The 15,770-nt window shown below is 35.0% G+C and overlaps 1 protein-coding gene across 2 annotated transcripts in view; it reads right to left on the reverse strand.

Annotated features, from left to right (window-relative positions):
* The window catches only part of Exoc5 (exocyst complex component 5), a 59,161-nt gene that overhangs the window by 17,673 nt on the left and 25,718 nt on the right, over positions 1–15,770 (reverse strand). For both annotated transcript variants that reach the window (XM_050162396.1, XM_050162397.1), the window contains 8 exons: positions 10,642–10,706; positions 8,689–8,717; positions 6,932–7,041; positions 6,122–6,166; positions 5,877–6,017; positions 5,174–5,256; positions 3,882–4,091; positions 2,391–2,538 (listed from right to left, as the gene is read on the reverse strand). In XM_050162396.1, the coding sequence (XP_050018353.1) occupies positions 2,391–2,538; positions 3,882–4,091; positions 5,174–5,256; positions 5,877–6,017; positions 6,122–6,166; positions 6,932–7,041; positions 8,689–8,717; positions 10,642–10,706 (831 nt within the window). The remainder of the gene's footprint in view (positions 1–2,390; positions 2,539–3,881; positions 4,092–5,173; positions 5,257–5,876; positions 6,018–6,121; positions 6,167–6,931; positions 7,042–8,688; positions 8,718–10,641; positions 10,707–15,770) is intronic.

The raw sequence follows: 15,770 nt of genomic DNA on the forward strand, positions 1-15,770 counted from the left end.
AACACCTGATTGGTCTGATAAAAAGCTGAATGACCAATAGCAAGGCAAAAGAAAAGATAGGTGTGGCTGCAGGCAGAATAAGTATGAGGAGAAATCTGGAAAGATTGAGGAACATAAAAAAGAGAGAGAGGAGGACATCAGGGGCCAGCCATCCAGATACACAGCAAGACACGGAAGGAGAAGTAAAGAAAGGTGTACAGAAAGAGAAAGATAAAGCCCAGAGGCAAAAGATGGATGGGATAATTAAAGTTAAGAAAAGTTGGCTAGAAATAAGCAACGTTAAGGTCAAGCATAAGTAAGAATATGCTTCCATGTGTGTATTTATTTGGGAGCTGAGTGGGCTCCCAAAAAAAGCCAAAGAGCAAACACAAAAAGACCAAATAAATACATAAATCAATTAATTAAAAAAAACCCAAAAAACAAAACTACAGGATTTAATGCATGTTCCACAAGAGTGAGTTCATGCCTGGTTCTGTGAAGTGGGTCAAAGAAAGACCCATGGCCTAGAAAACCATGGACCTTAGTGATGAATCTGTTGTTTCTGTCTGGCTAACTGGACATACTATCAAACTACTTCCTAAACAGTTACATTTATTTGCACAGGCTAGTGTTCCCTCAGCATGGACACAGAAGTTTCTTTTTGATCTGACAAAAATCTTAACACAAATTAGAGAAAACAATCTGTTCAGCTGATATGGGACAATATGTAGATACGTACAACTGTCTATCTCTAATAGCAGACACAAGTTCACTCAAAATAAATTAAAGCTTTAGTGGAACCCCTCAAATTATGAAACTACAGGAAAACATAGTGGATATAGGAAAATTCATTTGTACTTTAATAAATAAAGCTTGCCTGAAGATCAGAACACAAAACAGTCACACTAGTCAGTCATACAGGCTAGGCAGTGGAGGCACATACCTCTAATACCAGAAGCCACACTAACAAGCCATAGAGGCCTTTAAACCCAGCACTAGAGACCATTATAAGGCAGGATGAGACAAGGAACTCGCTCTCTTTCAGTCTGAAGATTTCATAGAGGTAAGAGTTCTCTAGTGGTTTGGCTGCTTTGCTTCTCTAATCTTCAGGTTGAACCCCAATATCTGTCTCTGGGTTTTTATTAATTGTGCTAAAAGTGGAAATACTTCAGCAAGCAAAGGAAACAAAAGTGAAAACAAAGTATATTCAACTAAAGTTTCCACCCAGCAAAGGAAACAGCCAAGAATGAAAGAAAACTTACAGAACAAAAAGAAAATATTTGCAATTATACAATCTAGTAATTGTAAATTCATATGGAGAGCATATAAGGAACTCAACACAATAAAAACATGATCACTATCATTAGTCACCAGAGAAATAGCAAAGAAAATTACAGCAAGTTATCATTTTACTTCAGTTACAAAGGCAAAAAGACAAAAAGGAACACAAGCTGGAGAGGATATGGAAAAAGAGAACCCTTTCTACTGTCGGTGGGAATGCGAACAGCCATAATAAAAAATGTTACAGAGATTCAAATGCATTAGACCCAGTAGTCCCCTCCTGGGTACAGAAACAAAGGAAAGGAAATTTGCTTGTTGAAGAGGGATCTGCATTCCAATGTTTTTGAATTGAAATTTATGTCCTGGCAATAATTTTTTGAAGCATTCATGGGCAGCCCGTATATGGCAGTTCTGTTGAACTTGTCCATAGAGTTTCATGGTCTAAATTGATGAGGATGACTAACCAGGTCTCTTCCTCAACGTTTACTAGAACAATATTTGCAACAGCCAAGAAACATAATCAATTTAACTGTCCACTAAATGACAGATAAAAAAAAATTGGTATATATACACACAAAGGGATACTTTTCAGCCATCAAAGCCATGAAATACTGTTGTTTGCAAAATGGAGAAGGAACTGGAAGACATTCTGTTAAGTGAGGTAAGCCAAGCATGGAACAACAAATACTGGACAACTTCACCCATAGGCCAAAACTAAAGGGAATTTCACAGTTGAGTGGAATATGGTCACTTGCAGCCGAGGAAAGTGTGGAAAGAAGTAGAGAGTGATGAAAAAGGCTGGTCAACATTCTACTGCACCAGCAGGATGACAACAGATTAACAATATACTTACTCTACATTTTTAATGTTAGAATAAATTTTGAATTGTTTTTACCACAAAAAAATGATGAATATGAGAATATATATGCTCATTCTGATTTGAATATTACTCAATGCACACTTTTATCAAAACTTCATATGGTATCTATATGGTACATGCAATTTGTATAAACTGTGTCAATTAAAAAACTACTTGGTCCTAATCAAGAAGTACATTTTTATCTTTCTATAAATGAGACAAAACTTGAAATATACAACTATAGCTTAAAAAATTAATTTATTATTCTTACCCTATGACATCTCTCAAAGGCTTGTTTGGTTTCTTGTAAAAGATTAACTACCACTTCTTGAGATAGGAAAGTTTCCCCATGCGTATCAATACTTGGCCCCAGTGGTAAGTTGGTACGTTGTCTAATCCTTTCTTTCAAATCTTGAATACTAGTACATCATAAAGACAAATGAAAAGAGAAGTTTACTATATTTAGATTTTAACTGCAAATATGCTCAACCTTAATGCATATCGGCAAAAAGAAAAAAACAAAACCCCAAATGAGTCAATAACCAAGAGATTAACATTTTAATTATAAAAGTTGGTTTTTAATAACTTTTATTAAGACAGGATAAATCTGAGGTACTGAACATTGGTGTGCATGTTCACAAGTATATCTGGGTGCATGCTCCTGTTTACTCACAAAAAGCCAGATGAGGATGTCAGAAATCCTACCTGAATCATTCTTCACCTTCAAGAAGCTATTCTAAATAACAAACAACTAAAAGTAGTCTTGTATAAAAAGAAAGCTTTAAAATTTTAGTACTTCTTTTAAAAAACAACCATTTAAATATATTGCTCATATCTTCACTATATTAAACTAGACCTATTAAGTGTAACAGCTTTACTTAGTGATTAAGGGTCACCTGTTATTATGTACATATCTCTAAGTTAAATTACTTTTGCTACTAGAACATATAGCTCAAGCTACCGTGAACTTATTTTTTGAAGTCTAATGTTTATTCTTTAGGTTTTTACTTTTTGAAATAAAATGATTTTGATTTAGCATGAAAATAACTCAAGAATATCTTTTTAAAATGTATTAGATTAGATTGTTGGATCTGCTAGATCTCATCTGGGAATGACTGTCATCAACTTTACAGCAAATTCTCTTCTCATATGCAAATTCTCAGACTTTACAGTATAAATCTAATAGTTTTATGTACAAATGACCAAAAAATCAGGGCTGCCTAAAATGTAAATAAAGTATTTGCTCTTTCATTCACAGCTTCAATATTGAATGATGTAATTCATAGTTAATAACCCAAAACAATTAACTCTGGAAAGGAACTTAAACTACAGAATTCTTTATATTATTAATATTATCTTTTATTATTTTGATTGAGAAGTGTTTGATTTACTTTTTGTTTTGCTTTGTTTTTTTTTTTTGTTGTTGTTGTTGTTGTTTTTCGAGACAGAGTTTCTCTGTGTAGCCCTGGCTTTCCTGGAACTAGCTCTTGTAGACCAGGCTGGCCTTGAACTCACAGAGACCCTCCCACCTTGGCCTCCCTAGTGCTGGGATTAAAGGCAAGGGCTGCCACCACCTGGCTTGATTTACATTTTAAGAATGCTATTTAGACCATTTCAGTGTGTAGGATTTGGTCAATAGTACATACAGTATGAAGAGCTGTACACAGAAAATCTTAATAACAGCTAATAGTTACTAACTTTACCCAAACTTAATGTTCTTAACAATTTCAATTTTAACTATATTTAATTTTTAGAAACCTACCCTCCTGTGCCAATGGATCTCTTTTGGTGGTTTTTTGAATCATAATAGCGCTGTAGGATCATAGCACTTCTGCTTTTCAAATATCCAATCTCCACTTCAATATAGTTCTCCAAATAGAAAATGAAAATGGATTTGATAAGCTTAGACAAGAAAGTCTGTTTATCAGTACCTAAGTTAAACTCCATCAATTTGCTGGAGAGACTGGTGGTTCTTTTCATGGAAAAAAAAAAAGAAAAAGATTAATATATCTTTTAGGTACTGTAACAACAATATAGATCCTATATATCATAATGGAACTTTAATGGTTTATGTCAAACGATCATTTCTGAAATATTGGGAGACTACTTAAGATATAGAAAGCAGCTTATAAAGCTATACACGAAACAGAATAGAATATAACAAATAATAATATAGTTTTGAAAACTGATATAAAATGCTGGAGATGACCTAGGGAAAAAGACTGTGAAGCAATGACTAGCATAGAAATGGCAAAAATGGAGAGAAGCTAAGGTATGTTCTAACGCCTTCCACCATAAGTACTCACATGATTTGAAGAATTTACTGTCTGGTCATCATTTCTGTCTTTGTTTATGTGGACTGACCTTTAAGTTTTTATTTCACACCATTAAAGAAAGTGTTGCTACTCTTATTAGGATGAACCTTCTCCCAAAACAAAGGGACTGGGGATGAATGTAACTGTACTAATTCCTTTGTTTGTTTGTTTGTTCCTGTTTTTCAAGACTGGGTTTCTCTGTAGCTTTGGAGCCTGTCCTGGGGACTAGCTCTTGTAGACCAGGCTGGCCTCGAACTCACAGAGATCTGACTGCTTCTGCCTCCCAAATGCTGGGATTAAAAGTGTGCGCCACCACTGCCCGGTAACTGTACTAATTCTTAAAGTAAACCAACAACAAAAATATCACAAAAACTAGCTCATAAATCACAAATGAAATTCTCAAGTCAGTTAAAACAAGGTCTTTTGTTACAACAGTAAGAATTCTGCTCTTGTGTACCTCCAATCTATATAAGCAGGCACTTACTGCAAAAAGGGACAGTGCTATCTGACAAATACCTGAATACTTTCCTATTTTCTATTAAAAGAGAAAGAAAATATAAAATGTATGGCTATTGTTTAATAATTAACAATATACCTCAGCAAGGCATAGTCACACATGTTGTGATAGTCTAGTATTCACAAGGAAGAGGCAGACAGACCTCAGTAAATTTGAGGTCAGCCTGGTCTACACAGGAAGTTCCAGGCTAGCTAGAGATAGTGAGGCTCTGTCTGCACATACCTGGTATACAGATCATAGAGACTTTTGAGATACTGCTCAGCATCCGATTTCCTACATTCATCTAGCTGATCTCTCACAAAACTCTAAAAGGGAAAGTAACATTCTTAAGAATGAGGAAATACTAAATTATATAACTTCTCAAGATCATTATGTTAAATAAACCAAACTTACAAATATCACATTCTTTCTTATCTATGAAGCCTAGATTTAAAATGATATGAGAATGCTGTGGGTAAGTCATAAAATTAGAAAGAGGTAAGCCAGAAGGAAGAGAGCTTAAGGGAGGTGAAAACGTAGAGGGTAAAAGCAGAGGGGTTTCTATGAGAAACAGAGGGACCGCTTGGAGGAGGAGGGCACAGGGCAGGGGAGCAGCACAAGAACAAAGGAGAACACATCAAGTTGCTATAATGAAACCCATTTCTTGATATGCTAACTTAAAAATTGAATTAAAAAAATCTTCTAAAAGCACTGACTTCAATTCACAGCACCCACATCCAATGGCTCACAATCACCTTTAACTCCAGTTCCGGGGGAATCTAACACCTCTGGTTTCTGTGGGTACCTGAACTCATATGCATAAACACACACATTCACACGCATACACATAATTAAAAATAATGAAAATAAATTTTTAAAAATCTTGAAAAAAAAAAACCAACACATTGCCTTAAGAACTATTTAATTTATTACTGTTTAAAGTTACCTGTAGTTTGACTTCAAACACATTCTGAATAAGTTTAGCCAGTACTGCTTCTGGATTACTAAAGATATCTCCAACTTGCTTGTTCACTCTCTGACAGAGTATTGCTGCATCTTCAAATATGTCATTTCTCAAGTAAGCACCCTAAATGACAGAGGTAATTTACATTGTTAATACATTATTTATAAATATAGCTTCAAAATAAAAATTAGCATAAAATAGAATTCAAAAATATACTGTAAAATTACCTCCTGGCACTGCCTTATATAAACATCAATACAATGGGAATAGCCCTATAAAGAGAAACAATGTTATTGTCTGGTTCTAATTATAATAGCAGTCTCAGCAGAAGTGTTATATGTAATAAAACTACATTTTGTACCCCAGTGAATGATCAGCAGTCATCAAATGTAAAATGAAATAATGGTAGTGAACCATCCAGTAATTTAACATGGGTATCTTGTCCTATCTTCTATGATTAAGCTAATAGAATTTTTCAATGAGGATTTTCTCTCCAGCTCAGGCTCCAGGAAGACAGCTCCATAATCCACATGTATGTCTTCAGCACCCAAGATCTTCCAGGTCCCTATTTCTAGTCACAGTGCATCTACTCTTTGGTTCATATCTTCCACTAGATATTTATATTCAGGGTTTTTTTTATTTTTTACTTATTTATAAACATTTTTGATTGAAAATGATATACTTGAAGCACGAAGGCTAATGACATGATTTTCTTTCACCAACTTTTTTTTTTTTGGCTTTTCGAGACAGGGTTTCTCCGTAGCTTTTGGTTCCTGTCCTGGAACTAGCTCTTGTAGTCCAGGCTGGCCTCGAACTCAGAGATCAGCCTGCCTCTGCCTCCCGGGATTAAAGCCAGGCACATTGCTTGATATAGCATTAATATTACCAGAAAATCCTTAAAAAATATTAAGTAACATTTAACAAACATCAAACAAAGTTATTCTGTCATATAGTTACATAATAATTAGGGGAAATCAAGGGATATAAGATCTTCAGGAACTTGGAGACAGATCATGAGTTAAAAATCTCAACATTACCTTGAAATGAAGTAAAACTGCGGCTACTTCCCTCATCCTGGAGATCTCTCCTCTTCTTTGGGCATTAGTAAACTCCTGAATCAGCTGGCATTCCAAATCATGGTATTTACCTAAAGCCAGGAAATCATCCAACTGAATCATGACAATCTAGTATACAACTTACATACAGCCATCTAAGTCTAGAAATATTACAAAATTTATAGTGGTTATGGGTCTGTCTTCTTGGGAGAATTACAAAAACATGAGATTATAAACAGTGAATCTAGTTCATACAACATCCTGATATACAAAAATCTGTATTTCAGGACACAAAAGCTTTACACACTGGTAAAACAGATGAGCTCTTCGAGGTATAACAGCCATTTATAAATATTACTTAAACCAAAAGATGACGAGATATTTACATGAAAAAAAATGAGAAAGAGAAAAAAAACCCTTTCAGATACCAATTTTGATGGGAAAATACAGAAAAAAACCTTATTCTTTAATGTTAGGGAAAATATAAGGACTACAAAGCCTTTACTAATGCTCAGATACTTCTACAGAGAATAATAGTCAAATATCAAATTTTATCCTAAGATAGTATGTGGCCCTTGATTTAATGCCATATTCTTACCTATTATTTGAACCATGAACTAATTTAAAGTGATCAAAAATATTCCTAGGGAATCCAAATATCTATACATGTCCTTATTGTAAGATAAGAAAAAACCAGGTAGTTGGCTTTCTGAGAAATGGCTTACTTAACAGTGAACACCGGTAAAGTGTACTAAAAACACAGGGTTTTTTTAGAAGCATGGGTTTGGCTTAAAAAATAACCCAAAGACTGACTTAAACCAGGTGTAGTGGTACACACCTTTAATCCCACCAGCATTCAGGAGGCAGAGGCAGATCTTTGTGAGTTCAAGGCCAACCTGGTCTATATAGTGAATTCCAGGATAGCCAGGGATATATAATGAAACCCTGTCTCAACAAAACAAAACAAAATACCCCCCACTCAAATAAAACTATAACCATATAAGGAACAAAATAGCTAAACAGAAATTGAAATGTTTATGTCTTCCCAATTCAAAAGAAAAATCCTTACATTAAACAAACACAATCTCTAAAAATTGATGGAGTAAGGTCATTGGTTAAGTAATAAAGAAACTGCTTGGCTGGCCCTCATAGGTTAAAACATAGGTGGGAGAAGTAAACAGAACAGAATGCTGGGAGGAAGAGGAAGTGAGCTCAGAGGCCATGCTCCCTTCTCCCGGGCAGATGCAATGAACTCCGACTCAGGATGGACCTAGGCTAGAATCTTTCCTGGTAAGACTGATGCTACACAGATTATTAGAGATGGGTTGATCTGGATATGAGAATTAGCCTGTAAGGGCTAGAGTTAATGGGCCAAGCAGTGTTGAAAAGAATACAGTTTCCATGTAATTATTTCGGGTAAAGCTAGCTGGTGGTGGGAGCTGGGTAGCGGAATGCAGCCCCGCAGCTCCTTCAACAAAAAATGTATAGTTAGGCTAAATATAGTAAGTCTAAAGTTACATGTTTCCAATTATTTAAAAATATAGAAAGATACATCAATATGCAAACAAGGTACTAGTAGATAGCCCGGAAATTGGTCATTGTTATTCTGAGGGAAGAGGCCTCAAACTCTAGGATCGGATGGATCAATGGTATCATTCCCACTTTCTCACCTGTTGCTTTTTTTTTAATGTGAGTTTTTCCTTTTTTAAGAATGTGCTAAGTAAATAGATTGCACTTACTTGCAATTTTGGATTTTACTTCTGAAAACCTGAGAAACAGAAAGCCAATGATGAGGTTCATGAGCTGTGAGAAATACGGCAATAAAAAACAATACAAAGGGGGAAGTGCTGCAGTTATTTGTGGCACCCTTTGTATTACCTTCCTAACTGTTCTTAAATAGAAAACTACCATAAAAAAAAAAATCACCGTAGAAAAGAAATGAGACAACTCTGTGGAAGAAAATACTGAAAGAAAACAAGCCAGGTGACAATAGCAGAAGCAGGCGGATCTCTGTGAGTTCGAGACCAGCCTGGTCTACAGAGCTAGTTCCAGGACAGGCTCCAAAGCCACAGAGAAACCCAGTCTCGAAAAAACAAACAACAAAAAAAAAAAAACAAACAAACAAAAAAATTGGGTAATTCAAATAAAATTGCTATTCTCATTTAGAAAATTTACATGTAAATAATCAATTCACTTGTTAAAGAAAGAGTTCCACCTGAGGCAATAACAACCCAGCCAATCTCAAAGTCAGGTTACTGTCCTTTCTAGTTCAATGGCCATTGTGAAGAATAATAGCAACATAAAGTTTTAAGTTTTTTTTAATGATCATATAAGATGATATAGCAAAAACAAATGATAAAAACCTCAAATGAATTATTCTAAAACTAGGAAAATGAAAGGGACCATAAAAGAATTCGTAAATGAGTATAGGAGAATAATCAACTTTTACAAAATAAAAATGATAAAATACACCAAGAACTTTTCAAATATTAATCATCAAGGGAAACTGATTTTGAGAGATCCTATACAAATGGTCATTTGAAGAAAAAAGATGCTAAAAGCAGACAAGGAAGGAAACACATTTAAAGGGCTATATAAAAATCTTATAGCAAAGTCGCAGTAAACAACAGAATGGCTATATTGGTCTATGTGAACACACTGGATCTGATTAGGATAAATACTCAACTCCAAGGCTTGGCTTAGAGGCATGTCAAATGTATGAGAACCTGGGTTCACTCCCCAACATTCTGAACCCTCACCTCTGCCCCCATCCCCACCCACAAGGAATAGAAGAGATAACTGTAGGCACAAATGGTAACAGTCTGGTGCAGAAAAACCAAACTGGAAGGTAGGACACAGAAGAGAAGCCAGCGAACATCCACCTAATTGATTTAGACATTTTATCCATCTAAGTAGTGTTCCAACTCTTGGGTGACTAATAAAACAACTACTACTATTCATCCTTTATGATGGTACAGAGTTGAGAGTAAAGTAAATATATGGGGAATGGTTAACAGTATGCTAGGAAAATAATGGTGGAGGCTTTAAGTACAACAAAATAAATATCCACATTCTATCTGTACCTGAAGATCTTCAAGTATCAACAGATGAAAAGCATGCTCTGTATTATACAGAAAGTTGTCACATGAAGGAACTGTTTTTTATGACAGAGCAGAAAGAGCATTTCTTTCTCAGTGGACAGGTTATTTTAGGGAAGAATCTAGTTAGTGATGGTCCAGGACCTTACAATACAAAGGTATTAACTTAAATTCTCTAGGATAGGTTTTATGGGTGGTATAAAATTCCACATAACTATATACAACAATCTGTATACATCTTAATTTTCTGAAGAAACTATGTATCTTTCACTGGTTTTTCAAAGGTAACAGACACCCCCCCCCCCAATTTAACCCTGGTCTAGTAATACAAAAAGAGTTAAATAGCCAAGTTAATTTTGGTTCTCAAATTTCCAAATAAGTAAATTCAAAATCGTACTTTGTCAATTTAAAAGATCTCCATTAATTTTGTTTTTCAAAAAAAAAAAAACGAGTCCCTTCAAGTATATTATTATATTACACAGTATCTTGTACAAATGAGGTGCTCAATAAATTCTTGCTGCCTTAATGAGCAAAAAAATGCAATTTTATTCCATAAGCCATATTGACAAGTAAGCTCTTGGGGTATAAACTTGCCTGTCAAAAGGTAACTCTTGGGCAATCAGATGCAGCTTCTGAATGACGTCTGCTGCTTCCTTTATCTATGAGAAGTAAGTAAAAACAACAATTAAAAGTACTCTTTTAGATTCCAAAAATTAATAGTATAGCTGAAGAGAGCAATGCTGTCTGTCCTATACCCAGCCATAATACCTGCACAAACAATTTTCTTTAAAACCTTATGGGCAACACGATAACAACTCAAAACCCAACCATGTATCTTTCTGGTGCTTAAAATATTGTATTTTTTTTTTTTTTGCTATCACAATTCTTCCCCTCAACAAAACCAGCAATTAAATTTTAATCTCTGAGCAAATTAAAAATCCTTGTTTGTCAAAAGCAAAGTGGAAATTTCTTCTACATTAATGAGGTCAACAGAATAGACAAGGTTTAGAATATACTGCTGCATATATTAAGCTGAATGAATAAAATAACAAAATGTTTATAACTTAACTATATAAATTTATAATGTATACAAAAAATATACAGTTTAATATAGTATCTTGAATGAAATATAGTACAGAAATATGTACATACTGTCAAGTATTCATTTTCAAGTTGAATAAAAAACTTAGGCAAGGTTTCTAAAATTCTTTAATAGAGACATTTATGCTCATCTATGAAACAGTGTAGGAAAGTCATAGAGAGGCCACTTCTTACTTTAAATTCCAATTTAGTACTTTTTTTTTTTCTTGGTTTTTCGAGACAGGGTTTCTCTGTGGCTTTGGAGCCTGTCCTAGAACTAGCTCTGTAGACCAGGCTGGTCTCGAACTCACAGAGATCCGCCTGCCTCTGCCCAATTTAGTACTTTTATTTTGACACAATTTTAATAACTTACTTTGTGATGATTCATACTGTTATACATTAAGAGTCATATAACCATGAAGGAATGACTAAGAACATTAGCATAGATTTTTCTAGGTGCTCCTGTGATCCCTGGCAAGGGATGGTAGCAGGGCTTGTTCTTGTGTACTCATGTGCAGTCAACAGTAGCAGTCCTGTCTGACTCAGCAGGTCACTCATTTTTCAGTCGCCATGTGCTTTCTTCACCCTGATACGTGGAAGTGTACCAGTCACTGCAGCTTCCACTAGCGGCCATGCATTCAGTCTCAGGAGCAAAGCCCATCGTTGTTTATTGATCAATAGCCTCTTCTGAACACAGCTAACATCCAGCCAGCTCTGGATCAGGATTTTGTTCTTACTCTTTTTAGGAAGCATGGTGTTTGTAAACTTTGCTGTTTGTGGTAGAAGTACCACAGTTTTGTTTCTTAAAAGCTGTTTTTACTGACTCCTCAGGGCTAACTGGTAAGAACTGTTTACAATATCACTTAAAATAGGCATCAATAAATACAGAAAGGTACCAAATAACACCTAATAAATTGTTTGCATTTGAACTGTTTAAAACAGTTTTAAACACTCATCAGGTCTTATACAAAAAAAAGCACTAAGCTGCTATTCTAAGAAAAGGGTATGGCTCAGTTTGTAGATCACTTGCCTAGCATACACAAGCCCTGAGTTCCATCCCCAAGCGTCCTATAAAAACCAGTGTGGTGATATATAACTGTACCCAGGAGACCTCTCTCTCTCTCTCTCTCTCTCTCTCTCTCTCTCTCTCTCTCTCTCTCTCTCTCACACACACACACACACACACACACACACGAAAGAGAAAGAAGAAAAAGTACTATGTTTGGCATTTTATCTAATTCCTCCTACAGTCACATCTCCTTAGAGCTCTGTGGGTGATTTTTCCTTTTCATTCCATTTGGAAAGTAAATGGCAAAAATCTAGAAACTGAGATAGCCAGAGGTTTATTGGATAATTGTCAATCTATTGTCACAAATGAATTTTATCTATTATTTATTTAAATCCGTGTGTATGACTTTTGCCTGTATGTATGTGTACCACATGTATGCTTGGTGCCCACAAAGGTCAGAAGAGTGTGTTGGATCCCCTGCAACCAGAAAAGGTTGTCAGTCACCACTGTAGATGCTGGGAACAGAACCTGTGCCTTTTGCAAGAGAAAACAACATGCTCTCAATCACTAAGACAACCCTGAAGTCCCCACACTGGCATTCTTAACATATGGCTGTTATAGGACCAGGTCTTAATTATTACACAGTAACCAAGCGACAAAAACAAAACAAGGCAAGCGGGAAAAGCAGAATAAAGTATACAGAACACAGGAGATAAAAGACAACAGGGATCGAAATGAAATTGAAGCAAAGGAGAGAAAATAACTTAAATACTGTGAGTCTCCAATCACGATGATGTAGTAACCAAGAAAGGTACTAACAATGTAAAGATTATTTCCTTTCAATTAAAACCTAAAGGGATTAAGAGTCAGACATCAAGAACTATGTGATTAGTTAAGGGTAATTTCAAAATTTTAAAGTTTAAAGAGTAAGCATTCAAATAAATATAAATCAAATTTTTTAAATCAATCTAAATATAGATACTTCTTCCAACTTCTTTCCTGAGTTTCAAAAGGAAAGCAGCAAAAAATGACTCCTAACAATATCCTGTTATATCCATAGATCAGTGTCTCACTCAGCCATCATCAGAGATGGCTCCTCCTGCACTGGATGGGAACTAATGGACAGACAGACCCACAACTGGACACTGCAGAGTGAAACCTTGGAACACTCAGTCCTAAATGGGATGTTTCTAGCTTTTCTCTCTCCTCAGGGCTCAGGGAACCCTGCAGAAAAGGTGGAATGATTGTAAGAGTCAGAGAAAAGCCCAAGAAAACAAGACCTTGTAAACACAGCAGTTCTGACAGACACAAGAACTCACAGAAACTACGACAGCAAGCACAGGGCTCACACAGGTCTTGGAGCAGCAAGGGGAAGTAGACACAAGCCTGCATCCTAACCCAGCTCTCTCCATTGATGCTCGCTTACAAATGAAACATTAATTTTCTCTACCTGAGTCTCACTGGGTATACAAACCACTCTTAAGAACAAGTGATGCGGGATGTCCCTCTGTATTCTGTGAATATGTTTTATTACCATTAGTTAATAAAGAAGCTCCTTCAGAATATAACTAGGCAGAAAGTCCAAGCAGACAGACAGGGAAAAAGCAGGCAGAGTTGGAGAGATGCCAGCAGCCCCCGAAGTAAGATGCCCCAGAAATTATGGGTAAGCCATGGGGCACATGGTGATATACAAATTATTAGAAATGCGTTAATTTACTTCTTACTGGCTAACCAGTAAAAAGCCTGAACCACTGACCAAACAATTATAATTAATATTAAGCCTCCAAATGATTATTTCATAAGTGGCTGCCGGGAAGGTGGGCAGGAGAGAAACTGCCCCAGCAGGACGGGACATGACAGAGAAAAGCCTTCAGCCTCAGTCAGGCCCCATGTCCATCAGTAGATGGTTGACACAAAATGAAAACAATGGCAGTTTGGAGGTGCTCTGTTTTATAACACTTTGTAAGGGTTTTTTTTGGGGGGGGTCTTGGTTTTGTTTTTTTTTTTAACCTTGTCTCATTAGGCTTTGTAAAGTTTTTTGTTTTTTTTTTTTTAAATTTATAGGTCCTTTTTATATATATTATGGTTCCCAGTTTTGTGATTTTATGGGAATTCTGTATGTGTGAATATATATATCTGAATCTGTGTGATTCTTGAGATTTTTCTTTGGCTTGTTTTTTTCTAATTATTTTGTCTTATACTAGTTTGCTTTCATTTGATATAATAATAATAAAGTTTTTGATGCTGATAATAATAATTTCTAGACAACTGCATGTTGTCTAGGTATGTTTATCCCTTCCAACTGGTCTCCAAGGTGACACACTTTGGTGGCTATAGAGCTAATGCACTCATCTAGTTATTGGAAATGTTGGAAGGCAACTTAGAAATAGTACACACAGAAAATACAATCAGAGAATTGTTTATTAATAATTATTGCATAATCATAATAATTACTATTTTAGATAATTGCCTGTATCATAATGAGTGAGAAAGAAAGGAAGTAGACTTTGGTAGGTGGATTTGGGAGGAGTTGGGGGAGGAGAAACCATAATCATAATATATTATATTAAAAACAATATATTTTCAAAACAACATAAAATAAAAACAGGCTAATATGTTGGTTAAGACAGTTGTATTTTGCTTAGAGCATACAATCAAAAATAACCCAACGAATCAGTCTTACTATGTCCAACTTATTTTATATAAAACAGAATTTTCATGTTTTAAGTAGGTACTTCCGTACTATATTTATTAATATTTAGAAAAAAAGCTTAAAAATTCTATAACTATCCTGAAATGCAAATTGCTATTCAAGTCTCATATACATTCTTGTATCTAAACCATATAAATATAAAATGAAACTACCAGTATATAACAAATTCTTAATATCACTTTTCTTGTTATTTATCAGGACTATTTAATACTATAATCCTTGAAACTCAGTCTTTAAAAGCTGACTTTTCTTTAGAGGGAGTACCTACAGACATGTAACCATTTTCATATGTAAATATTATAAATCCTTTAGCTTTACACAGTTCTACTAATAAGAATATGTTGCTTAATTCAAAACAAACCTCATTAATATTTAGCTTTTAACATCTTGAAATCTGATGTTCTGCATAGTAAATTTGGAATAAATCAGCAAAACTGTATTCAACATATGAGTGGGTTAACAGTACAGCAAGCCTATGATTCATGAGACTATCTTTTCTTCATTTACATTGTGGTTTTTTTTTCCCTCTATAGGGAGGAAACCAAGCTAGGATGCCTTCTCTCAGAATTGACAACCAATATCACATACCTTTAAATGAATATTAAGTGACTATGTTATGAAAAGAATAACATAACCAACTCAAGCGTTTTCAATGATCATGGTCTAATTTTGCTTTATTTCTTTATAAGGGATCTTGATTCAAGTAAATAAAACTAGGACTTGTGGATTCCTTTACAGAAAGACATTTCAGCTCCTCAACAATTTAGGTTAGATCTACTACCCTATAGTATACAACTATTAAAGACTATGTAAATTTAATTAATATTAAAAGTCAAAGGATAGGGAAATATTTAAAAATAGTTATCTCAGCATCTAAAACGAACTGTAATTTCATAAATAAAAACGTAAGGTGACTGTTTA

The sequence above is a fragment of the Alexandromys fortis genome, unplaced genomic scaffold (genome assembly GCF_014885135.2).
Source record: "Alexandromys fortis isolate MF-2015 unplaced genomic scaffold, M_Fortis_MF-2015_v1.1 scaffold_130, whole genome shotgun sequence".
Classification (NCBI taxonomy): domain Eukaryota; kingdom Metazoa; phylum Chordata; class Mammalia; order Rodentia; family Cricetidae; genus Alexandromys; species Alexandromys fortis.